We start from the raw sequence: 12,511 nt of genomic DNA on the forward strand, positions 1-12,511 counted from the left end.
CTCTAATGTCGCTATTAGTTAGCCATAATTGACTATATTTTCTTTACTTTTTGGGACGATTATTTTCTGCGAGAAACGTAGGTAAAAACAAATCGAGACAAAGAGAGGGGTGGGGGGAGAGAACAGCGATATTCCAAGCGATGCATTCGTCGATTACATTGACGTTTTTATCGGGGTCCTCTCGTCGTCGCATCTATGCATACACGCGACTGTTTACATTGTAACGACACTAGTTGCGCACGGGCTGTGCAAACGTTCATTCCCGATTATGCCATGCACGAATATCAAGCGAGGCTTTGAAAGCTTCTCAGAAGTGGCAGGGCCACAGGACGCGTGAGGCGGCCAAGGAATAAACCGGCGGAAACTTATTACCGGCGGAAATGTATTTAACAAGCGTCTGCCGTGATTTATAAATCCCGAACGTACATAGCCTTAGCCCTGGCATGTTGAAATATTCGTTATTACATTCTCCGTCTCCTCCGATACAGAAGAGACGTCTGTTTTAGGCGGAGCGCGCACGTATCGAAAATTTGATTGCTTCCAGTAGCTTTGTGACGCGAGGATGTGATCGGGAATGTGACGGCTACAATCGATACTATCCAACGATATGTTTCTACTTCGGTACAATAATAGAATAGAATATGATACTAGTTCCCTTGTTGTCAGCAGTAAGAACGGCTGCATAAATAGTATTTCAAGCTCGAGTTCGCGTATTTTGAAACTATACGTGTATCTAGTTGCGTGCGCGTATGTATTTATATAAATACATTGAAACAATATTTAATTAACCAAACGCTTCAATTTTCCCTCGACGCAACTGGCATTATTTTATTAATCTTAAATAATACACAACGTTTCGACCGTACGGATTTGCGGTCCTCTTCAAGCACAAATCTGAAGTATACCAATATGTGGCTGTACATCAATATGACTATAAAACTATGATAGAATATACACTTTCAGAGAAAACTTACAATAAATATTGAAGGGGACCGCAATCCGTACAGTCGAAACGTTGTATATTACTTAAGGGGATGCTGGAGTGATTCTGCACTTTCGCACCTTTTGCACTTAAAACTGTTTCGTGGAAAGATTTGTGTAATACACATAATAAATGGCACGTGTACAGATGATCGAAAGCAGCTTGCTATTCCGGCTAAATTAAAGAACAATATGACTTCACTGAAACTAAGTTTGTAAGTCTAATAAAAAATAATAGTGAGCAACACACATACTACATGTACTGTATGTATGTGTTGCTCACTATTATTTCTTATTAGACTTATAAACTTAGTTTCAGTGATGCCATATTGTTCTTTCATTTGGCCGGGATAGCGAGCTGCTTTCGATCTGTACACGTAAGCCATTTAATTTGTATATTACACAAATGTTTCCGCGAACTGACAGTTTTTAGGTTAGAAAGGTGCAAAAGTGCAGAATCACTCCAGCATCCCCTTAAGATTAATAAAATAATGCCAGTTGCGTCGAGGGAAAATTGAAGTGTTTGGTTATTTTATTACTGGCGAGCAAAAGTATTAAGTTAATATTCAATTATTTACATAATGAAATAATTCAATATATATATAATTAGATAAACTCATGATAATAAATTATCATTAATATATTGTAATATATGAGTAATATATATATATATATAAATAATGTTTATATTAATAATAATATTAATTGTACACGTGATAAAGTAGTCTTTCTGATATTTAAACTGGTAAATTGTGGGATTACTATTATAATACGAGGATTGTTCATTTGAATATAAAGTCATGCCTGAGAGTGAGGTGAAATTATATTTGTCTCTTATTCATATATTCGTGTTGGCGCAGCTTAATAATTTATTCGCTACATGCTGCGAACATATCGAACATCTCTGTCGCATGAGACTAATTATCTGACAATGAGAACGATCCATCGGGACACGAAAGTCGTTACGTCAGTTATGCAACGATACCAGATGCATATTGCGATGATTTGATGACAAAACTGAGACCACTGGCTTTGAATCACTTCGTCGCGCGTATAAGGTTCTTTGTCGTTTACGCAATTTATTGGCAACGTTAACAAATTGTGAAATAACATATGTGAATGTCGACTCGCGAGAATTTCGTGAACTCGCGCCTATCCGGTACTCCATTCTGAAAATTTCTCCTGGGATTAATCTCTTAACTACACCCAGAAAAAGAAGTTTGTTTGAAATGAAACAAATTTGTTTAAATCTCGACCTTACTAGACTTTTATTCAATTGAAAGAATATGATTTCTCTTTACCTTAACCAAAATTTCATCTGATTGAGAATGGAATTTCTTAGAGAATTCATATCTGTATCTTTAAATCTAGCAAATGTTTTAGTAGAAGTAAATATAAATTTAGCTTTGTTGTTTATTTATTTTTTTTAGCTTTATTTTAGTTAAAATTATTATTAAGTTTATTCGTGTGTTTCCAGTTTTAAAAAACTTAAGCAGCCAGATTTAAGACTTAAGAGTTTCAACCAATCGAAATTTTTAGCATCGCTCAAGTTTCAAAATGGCTGCTTACGTTCTCAGCAGTCATTGGTTATTTCCCTTAAGTTTTAAGTTTTACTGCAGTTTATTCGCGTGTTTCCAGTTTTAAAAATATTTAAGCAGTCAGATTTAAGATCTAAGAGTTTCAATCAATCGAAATTTTCAGCATCGCTCAAGTTTCCAATTGGCTGCTTACTGTCATTGGTCACTTAGTTTTTTCGTGTGTTTGGACCAGACTTATGTGCTAGACTGCGCCATCCGTAGGAGGCGTCGGTCGTAAGATATAGAAAGAGAGGAAGAGGTGAACTTGAGTCAAAGAGCATGTCTGCACTCTAATGTTTGGGACAGCGCGTCCATAGGAATGGCGCGCAGTCTAGTATACTTAAAAACTTTTCGCTTATACTTGGCGCGAGACACTACCGTGTCTCGTGATAAGTCTATGGTTTGGACCTTTATCGGCGCCGATAAGGAACGGCAGTCGAATAATCCCGCCAAGAGTGACGTCGACCCGATCCCGTCATGGCGATCAATGGCGCGGATCAGTCGGTCATCGTGGCCGCGAGCGGCATTGTTGCGCTCGTGAATCGCGAGGCAGCCGGGGCGTCGATCGGCGCGAATCGTCGGTGTCGCTCGGGCGGCGCGTCGCGATCGCGATCGTTCCTCTCCACCGCCGATCGGTGACAGCCGACGACCTCCGAGTGCGCGGCGCGCTAATCATTCACGTGATCGTGACACCTTCTCGCGCAGTGCCAGCCGCGCGCGGATAACGTCTGCCACGCAACGTCCGAGGATTGCGCTGGAGTCACGGGGAGTCCAGGACTTCTCTCACGTCTCCGTTATCGCTGTCACGCGATAAGTGTCGCTGCCGAGCCGCGCGACGATCGTGTCGACGCGCGCAGTGCGTTTTCACCGTGGGACGCTGTCGGTCCGCGTCGACTTCTCGCGCCCGCGCGGACCTTCTCGCGATTGTCTCGAAAACTACCTTCGGCGTCGAGCCACGTTTCACGTGCTTAGTGTTTAGGACCCGCACTCTTCAAATCGCCAAGTTATCCCACTTTTACACCGTAATTATTACACATGTTTTATCGCAACGTACGACAATTAAAGACACAGGTCTTTAATTGTCGTACAGGGCGATCAAGACAGAGATAAGAGACAGAGTAGACTGAGACGTAATACATGTATATGCTTTTTACACGTGTACAGGGTATCCGGCGTAAGGTGTCCGTCCGCTCGTATACAGATACTGATCCGATGCCCGTTTCTACCAACGCGGTTTAGCTTTAATCTCGGTTCAACTTGTTTTGTGTCTTTTTCTGGTTTGACGAATTAGGAAAAGATAAGAAGTAATTAAACCGAGATTAAAGTTAATCTGCATTGGTAGAAACGGGCATAAAAGGTCCTGTATCACTTTGCAAACGACCGTGTAAAATTTCGAGGCAATTAATGAACATCTGCGATACAGTGTGCGGGGAGAGTCCGGGCCAGCGGTTACCGCTGCAACGCGCGAGGCACGGAGAGGAGCGATGTGTAGATAACAACGACACACACCTAGGCGTCACGCGTCCATTCGTGTGCGGCCGGTGTTGTTTAAAAAGTACCTCGCCGCGTACGTAGCAATGGTATAATCGGTGGATCGATTCTCCTCGCGTATCACGCGGACGCTGATTCACGGATCTTCATTAATTAACAAATGAACGTTTTACGCGTGGTTGCGTGAAAAATGATGCAGAACGTTTTAGCTCAGTTCAGCCTATAAATCTATCTGTTTCCGAGCAGATAGATACCGTCTTACGGACGCTCTGTATAAAGAAAATGTACGAGGTCTATTTTCAAAATTCTCGGAATGAAGTATAATAATAAGTTTGTTACACAATGCATAATGTACGGTGGAGAATGGATAAGTACATAATTGAAACAGAGATAACATGACGCACAAATGGTGGCGGCACCAGCGTATAAACTAGAGCTGTTACTTTTCATAACTTCGAAGCTTCGAAGTTAAATTCGAAGTTTCGAAAATTTATTCGTGCGAGTGACGAATTTCTCCGACGAACACTAAAAATATTGTAAATAAAAAGTACTAATTTATATACTATATATTGAGAAATAGGTAATTACTTCTAAATTATAATTTTAAAATACTATAACATGTAGATTACATATTTGTTTAAGATCGCGTAATTAAATCTTAAAAATTAGTACTTTTTATTTACAATATTTTTAGTGTTCGTCGGAGAAATTCGTCACTCGCACGAATAAATTTCGAAACTTCGAAGCTTCGAATTTAACTTCGAACTTCGAAGTTTCGAAGATTCGAAGCTTCAAAGATTTCGAAGTTAACTTCGAACTTCGAAGCTTCGAAGATTCAAAGTTTCGAAGATTTTGAAACTTCGAAGTCAACTTCGAAGCTTCGAATCTTCGAATATCGAAGCCTTCGAAGGAAATCACCAGCCCTAGTATAAACCGTGAAGCCCACCAGTAATAGAGGAAAAGAAAGAAATGAAATGAATATACATACATGGCGGACGCAGACACGATGGAAAATAATAATTAAAACTTGACGGAAAGACGCAAACGGCACTCGCACAATAGACGTCATACGTGGATAGTTCCGACTATTTTTATAGACACGTGTGAGGTTCTAACTCGTTCCATCATACAATTCATACTTTATTGATCTTCGAATATTACATGCGTGATTTTTCAGAAATAAATAAACTCGAAGTGCTGCGATCAAGTGTTTTGTGAAGAAGGGCTTATCGGTACAAATATTATTACTGAAATGATACAAATACTGATATGTAAACTAAGCTTTACTTCGTAAAATACTTAATCGCACGCACGGTACGCATTTCGATGTTATTATGTATCGCGTAAACTTACACGGTTGGTGTCGCGCGCGTGGTTAGGCTTGTCGCTTATACTTAGTCGCTTATACTTGGCGCGAGACACTACCGTGTCTCGTGATATACAGTGCCGACCAAAATGATATCACCTTTCGATTTTTTTAGCATAATTAGTTTTAGGGTTTCGCAACTGCTAACCAAAGTTTAATTGATTCTCTGGCTCCTCCTAGATGATAAAATAGAAAAAGATAGGGAGGTGACTGAACCCTGGTTAACAGTTAACCGACGTTTGTGAAACTGGCCCTTAAAGTGCGCGAATGAAAGCTTCGGAAATTATGGTGTATCTTGTCAAATTTTTTCACCCTTTACGTACCTGTTATCAGGTGTCTCTTGTAAAATTTTGAGCACATTCGGTGCTCAGAAAACCTAAAGGTGATATAATTTTGGCCGGTACTGTATACGTGGTCAAAAATTTCCGGACGCGTAAATATTTCAATGTGCTAAGATACATTATTTAAGAAATGTGTTTCTGACCCGAAACATAATTCAAAACTATACCAAAATCGCCTGCTAGAGAAGGAGGCAGCTAAAAAAAAAATTAAAATCGTACAATCGCCATCGCAATATCCTGACCTGAACTCTATTGAATTATTACGAGATGAAGTGGAGCGTGAAGAGTAAAGTAGCGACAACCGATGTCGGGTGCAGATTTGTGAAAAATGTTGGAAACAACTTGGAAAAAAATTGCCCCAAGAAAAAGTGAAAAAATTTCTAGAAAGGATACCGCCATTAGTAAAACGCATTCTACAAACGAAAGGTGATTTCTTTGACGAAAACAAAGTTTGCGTTTTTGACAGCTTGACTAATGCTGCAGCATTGAGTCAATTTGTAGTCGGATATATTGAATTTTGCTTTCAGTTCGTGTGTTGTTAATTACAGTTATTAATTTTAAAAGCGTCCGGAAACTCTTGACCGACAGATATACACATGCATACAAAAAAATAATAATAATTAGACGCGAAGGGGAAAATGTTTCATCTACTCTGAAAGTGAGACCCTAAAGTTTTCTGACAAGTTCCTGGCCGCGAACTGAACGTCAGAAGATTTCATCGGCGATTTCGAGTGGGCCAATTGCTTTATCGCGCCTGTCACGCGAGAAAGTTTCGGCGCAGCCGGTTTTGCACCGCGGAGCGAGCACTTTTTATTTGGGTACCGCCAGTGACAAGGTCGACCGGCGGGAGAAAGTGTCCTCGCGAAGCTGCGTGCGTTTCCGTCCGCGTGAGGAAATTTGAGGCACGCAACGCGACGTTGATTGCTCGAACTTGTGAGAGATCTCGTTTCGCAAGGAATTAGATTAACCTTCGATAAGTTTCCGTGATAATATGCTAATTGACGAAATATTTTTCGGGCGTTTGAGCAATTTGGTATTTCAAGTCTTTTATCTCGCAAGATAAAAGTAAGTAAACTTGCAGAAATGTACGCACGTCGTGCCATTTATTAACCCTTTCACTGTCCCGCGACATCGTGTGTGACACGCAAGTTTTATGGGACTCGTGCGTCGCATACGATACACCGAACTTATGTTTCATATATCTCTTTTATAAAACTTACATCACTTAATTTCCAAGCATTTTTGTTTGTTTTGAGAAAGCTTAACATTACAGAACTGGAGTATTTATTTCGACGCACACCCTCAGAAAGGATTTCTGTTATCGAGACAAAAAATATTCTTGACGCATTTCTATTTCTCACAGCCTCATTTAGTATCAAAATAAGACAATATGAAAATCCAATAAATAATTCTTATTCTCCTCTATCGAATTAAAAAAGATTGACTTACTATATTGAGACAAGAGTAACTTGTATAAATGTAAGTTTATATATTCTTGCGTTTAGAATAAATTTTCCCTCCATCTTACAACGCACCAAGTTGATATTCGACAAAAGACGATACATACCGTCGTTTTATTCTAGATTTTAGAATTTTTCATTTAAGATTAAAATGTTCCTTTCTCTATAATAAATATGATTGGCGCTGTGTCGATCCTATTTTATGGTACAGTGAAGCGTAATAGCATTGGATCCAGAAATATTTTCTGTGGGTGTAAAGTCTGTTTTTTCTTCGGGAAACGCCCGAGTTTAACCGATGAAAGAACGGCCGAACAGTGAAAGGGTTGCGGGAAGTGACGAAGCAGGTTACGCCTGTGCCACTACCCTTTCATTCATATGTAGATTTTAATTCCGAGAGCTTTTGTATCGAAATCAGTTTATCTTTGCATTTTCTTTCCTCTCGCGAGTCGAGCGACTACTTAGCGCCGAGCGAGCGCCCAGTTTGAGTGTGGATAAAATTAACGGGAAGCCGAAGAAGTCAACGCCATTGTATTTCCCTGAGCTATTCGTCGATGCAAAACTTTGCTGAAACTCTGCCGTACTTGTGATGTGTATTTACAGGATTATTTCAAATGATTTATCCACTGTTTACAGGATTCTTTGATATAATTTATCCGATTTCAAATGACTGTATTTTTTTTTATTGTAAAACAAATACAGAGAGATTGTTGATACATCAACCGAGCGGTAAACCGTTCAAGTTTTACTTCTCATCGCGTAAGTGCTCTACATGACTGCGATCTTAGAGCAACGTCGAGACGGTAATCGCATTCCTCTCATACTTGCATCAGCATGGCCGTCGTCATTGACTCCACCGTTAAAGATGCCGTATACGTGCCATCGTTGTCCACAACGGGCTCCAAAATAGAATTGTTACTGCTATGAGGTCACGAAGAACTCGCTCACAATCAGATGTCAATGTGAAAATTAGGACGGTTTATCTGTTGGTTGATGTATCGCTAATTACACTCTGTATTTGTGGAATTAAAAAATACAATTATTTGAACAAGAATGAAGACTTATTGTCGCCAGTCAATAATTAACTAGTGTAGAAAATGAATACTCGACACAACTGGCAAATTCTAAAACACTTATTTGAAATCGGCTGAATTATTTTAAACAACTCTGTATCTTACAACGCATTTTTAATATAGTTTTTTTTATCTATTATTGAAAAGCTGAAATATTTTTATCTTTGTATCAATCTTGAAGCTTAGATTTTCTTTCTCGTTAATGACATATAAATTATATAAAATTTGCTTAAATACATTTGTACAGCCATAATAACATTATTGGCGAGTTTCTAGCAATTGCATTATGTAAAATCGCTAGTTTATAATATCGGAGTAAAGTATAAATGAAATCCACGCCCTTTCCACTTATATCTAATTATATTTCACGCTGACTCCGTCAACTCGATGCCCATCGAAATAAAGTGCAACAACGTATATTATTTGACCGACGCCGCGATCGGTTAATGCGAAATATTAAACGCGCTCGCGTAGACAGGTTTGAGTAACAAGAAGTGTCCGCTTTCTGGCGATTTCGGAAAAGTAGTCGAGAAATACGACGATGCTCCAACTTGGAGATGTCGATGGCGATGGAATTTGACGTTCCGGCCATGATGGACTCGCAGTGGGAATACGCGGACTACGAGCCGAGCAACATTCATATCTATGAGAAGGAATTTCATGACTATGTCGTGTACTACGTGGCGCAAGGGGACTCGCGGCTCTTCTCAGGCAGTTCGCAGCCCACCTCAAGCACAGGTACTCGGGAAATAGCGTGGTGAAAAATGCGTTGGATTAGTACACCATGCCCGTATCGCACTACGGATTTATAGGATTGCGATTTGATTGAATTTTGACCAATCAGAGCAACGTTCGCTAATCTCACGTTTAGCGAAGTTTTGCCTTGATCGATCAAATTTCAATCTCATCCTAATCTCAATCCGTAGTCTGACTTTACGCGTTTCTCGCGTTTGTCTGCGCGAAGTAAAAGCTTCGCCAACTTGGGCTCTAGCGCAAATATTGCCGTTTTGAAAGTAGCCCTTCGATAATGTTTGCTAACTTTTCAGTCCTGAACGTGCAAATTGTTTCATTTGCACTTGATTAGCAAGTGCGAGAGAAATTATTTACTCTGTATTTTGAACGTATTGAAATGGCGTTTTGAAGAACTTTATGAGAGTTTTCTTAAATTTTAAAATACATTTTACTAGTAAAATGCACATTAAGTATAATTACGAGTAAAATGTATTGCAAAATTTCACAAAACTCTCATAAAATTCCCCGAACTGCCGCGTTGTTCCACGATTACGTGATTTTCAGGATAAATTTTAAGAGAAAATTCTTTCCGTGTATTTTGGGTAATACGTGGTGAATCACTCGCCGTTTGTACACCACAGATTTCATCGTCAGATTTATGTTACAAATAGATATATTTTACTTCGTCTTTATATAGAAAATTATTTTTGTTGCACTCATTGATCTCAATATATCGAAAATTAAGATATAATTGAAGCCTAAAAAAAGATACAATAGCATGTGTTTTTCGAAGATTGATTTGATGGATTCAAGTAGGGTCAAGTTAAACGATGCTTTTAGATTAGCAGTTTTATCTTCAATTTAGAGCAGAATGTCGTATCCGAGGAGTGGAAACTTTAAGAGAGATACTCATTCAAGAAGCTGCTCTGGTTCACGCACGTTCTGTTTCGGGTCTCGGTCGCTTCAATAAATATTAATTAATTTCAAACGTGTGCCATCTGCGTGCCCGAGACACGCTGAAATATGCAAATCTGTAGAAGCGTCAAGTCTACGCGTCGCGCCGGCTAAAATAACGTTTCCGCAGTCATTCCGAGCTTATTGCGTAATGGCGCGAATTGGACGCCAGTTAAAATTGAGCAAAGTGTCTGAATCATTTATCGAAGGCCACGGAGGAGAAAAACAAGCCTTTCAGATTGCTCGTCGCGCGAGTCTTCGCTACTCTTGTCACGTTTGCTCATGAAATACAATAAAGAAAATCTATTAGCCCCTCGGCCGACCGTTGTGGGAAATAAAAGGAAACGCGGCCGTTCAATTACGATACGTGAGTAATCCTGGCATTGACGCTTTTAATAGCTCTGGTAATTATATCAATCAATCATACATGTATAGACAACTAAAATAATCCGGGTTTATCACTCGAAATAATATCACTCAATACTGCGGCTAACATTCAGGGGTTTTCTGTATCTTGATTGCACGAATACTCATTAGAATAATAAATAAAGTGCAGACTCATTGCTAATTGTATCGACTTTACATCGATACGTGGCTAGAGGAAATTTCTCTATTATGAGATAGGATTCTAGTACGAGAGAGAGCAAGTTTTCAGCGTCCAAGTTCAACCATAAATCTTTTTTTCGCAACGACTACACGATCTAACAAACAATTTTCCACTAGACAAGATTTCACTCCAAGGGCAATAAATCCGTTGGTGGAACCAACAGACGATGTCTATTAATTTAGCAGAGACTCCGCTACCTCATATTAGGAGCCTATCTCATAATACGGGACTTTCCTCTATATTAGCATTATATTTGGAAAGTGATAATCATTTGTAATTAAATCGCGCAATTGCCCGTCAATACAATAAATGCCTTTAAGTTGATACAATAAATATATAATAATAAGTGAACTCGACCGTTTTATATAAATGACACAAATAATAGCAACCTCTGGCGGCTGAGCTGACAACATTTTTTGCGTGTAATTTTAATAATGATGTTAAATAAGTAGCCTGTAGGCGCGGACTGCGAAGAATTTATTGCGGACAATATTTCTCGGCCAGAACAAGAAACATTTTTTATTCTCCTAAGTCGAGAGAAAATATTCTAGTCTCGCTCTTCTTCCGCGAGACAGATTCTAAAAGTAACAGAAACATCGCGCCTCGCCGCCTCTCGCAATCAATCGCCCCGTCCCTTGCGAGGCCGGGATTCTCCCTCCCGAGACGTCCCCTCCGTCCGCGACCGGACGAATGTTTAAATTGACAATGATTAACCGCGTTTGTCTCGCGCGCAGCAGGTTCAACCCCCGGAATGACTTTTGCGTGAGCCGTCACGTGTTTGCCGCTTCGTTTATCACCGGGTCGCGAGCACTCGCCACGGTGCAGCTGGGCTGCGCTGACGATGAGTAATGCAGCTGGGTAGGCGGACTGCAAAAATTTAATTTAACCGTTACTTATCTCCGCGAACGTTTGACACCTCATCGCGGCTATTTTTTCCCGCCTCAATAACGTAGGTCGATGTTGACGATCGACTTTGTCTCTCGTGGAGACTCGACACTGTGCTTATCGAAGAAACACTATATGTATTTAGGGTAGCGGCGTGTGTCTCTGTCGGGCCTGGTCCACGTAAGATGTCGTAAGTCGTGTCGGATGTCGGGAGCAGTCAGCAGCATGCGCGCTACTCTTTTTGGCTAGTTGCAAAAAGTGTAATGTACTCTCGAAACGTCATTCAGTGACGTGTTGTCTTACGATTATAACATTGTCGGGATAAATTTCAAACGAAAATTCCGTGTCGGCATCGCTAGGCTTTTTTTTTTGGGCGTTATAAAGAGTCTGACAAGATGAAATAATTCTCTCTAAAAGTCAATCAGTGGATTATCACTGAAAACAGTGAATAACCGCTGATTTGCAGTTCTAAGCATATACCACTGAAAATCGCAGTGGTACACTTGCAGCTGCAAATCAGCGACTATTCACTGCTTTCAGTGATAATCCACTGATTGATTTTTAGAGAGATATAATAAGATAAGGTAATGCCCACTGGGCATTAGTGGGCATTGGTGCGCCTGATTTCGGTCAGCGGTTTACCCCTCGGTACAGACACTTGCGAACTGGATAGAACGTCGTGATTTTGCCGATATATGTATAGCTGCAACGACTTCCGACATCCGACAGTGGCAGACCAGGCCTAACGCTGCAAAGTGACGTGCAACTTGCCGGAGCAAATTTGCCTCTGTCTTATGTTCCGTTGCTATCTACAGGGTGTGTCCTAATACCCGTATGTCCCGTAGATGGCAGATAGACCGGGGCAAACTGAATAGAAAAGTCCTATACTATTTTGCAAAATTCGCAGTAGTTATCGAGAAAAAAATTATCGAAAATCGTCGTCTTTGCCCTGCCCACTGTCCAATTCGAGCGCGTAGCGAGATGTGACCGCCCGGCGATCGATATTGCCTGGCGAGGGGGGGAGGGGAGGACAGCGCGCAGTTGCCG

The 12,511-nt window shown here is 40.3% G+C and overlaps 1 protein-coding gene across 1 annotated transcript in view; it reads left to right on the top strand.

The window, feature by feature from the left end:
• The window catches only part of LOC105559952 (oxidation resistance protein 1), a 159,523-nt gene that overhangs the window by 88,501 nt on the left and 58,511 nt on the right, over window positions 1-12,511 (top strand). The window contains exon 3 of the mRNA XM_012008626.1: window positions 10,056-10,072. Within this exon, the coding sequence (XP_011864016.1) occupies window positions 10,056-10,072 (17 nt within the window). The remainder of the gene's footprint in view (window positions 1-10,055; window positions 10,073-12,511) is intronic.

Source organism: Vollenhovia emeryi, unplaced genomic scaffold (genome assembly GCF_000949405.1).
Source record: "Vollenhovia emeryi isolate VEMERY1.0 unplaced genomic scaffold, V.emery_V1.0 DF939248.1, whole genome shotgun sequence".
Classification (NCBI taxonomy): domain Eukaryota; kingdom Metazoa; phylum Arthropoda; class Insecta; order Hymenoptera; family Formicidae; genus Vollenhovia; species Vollenhovia emeryi.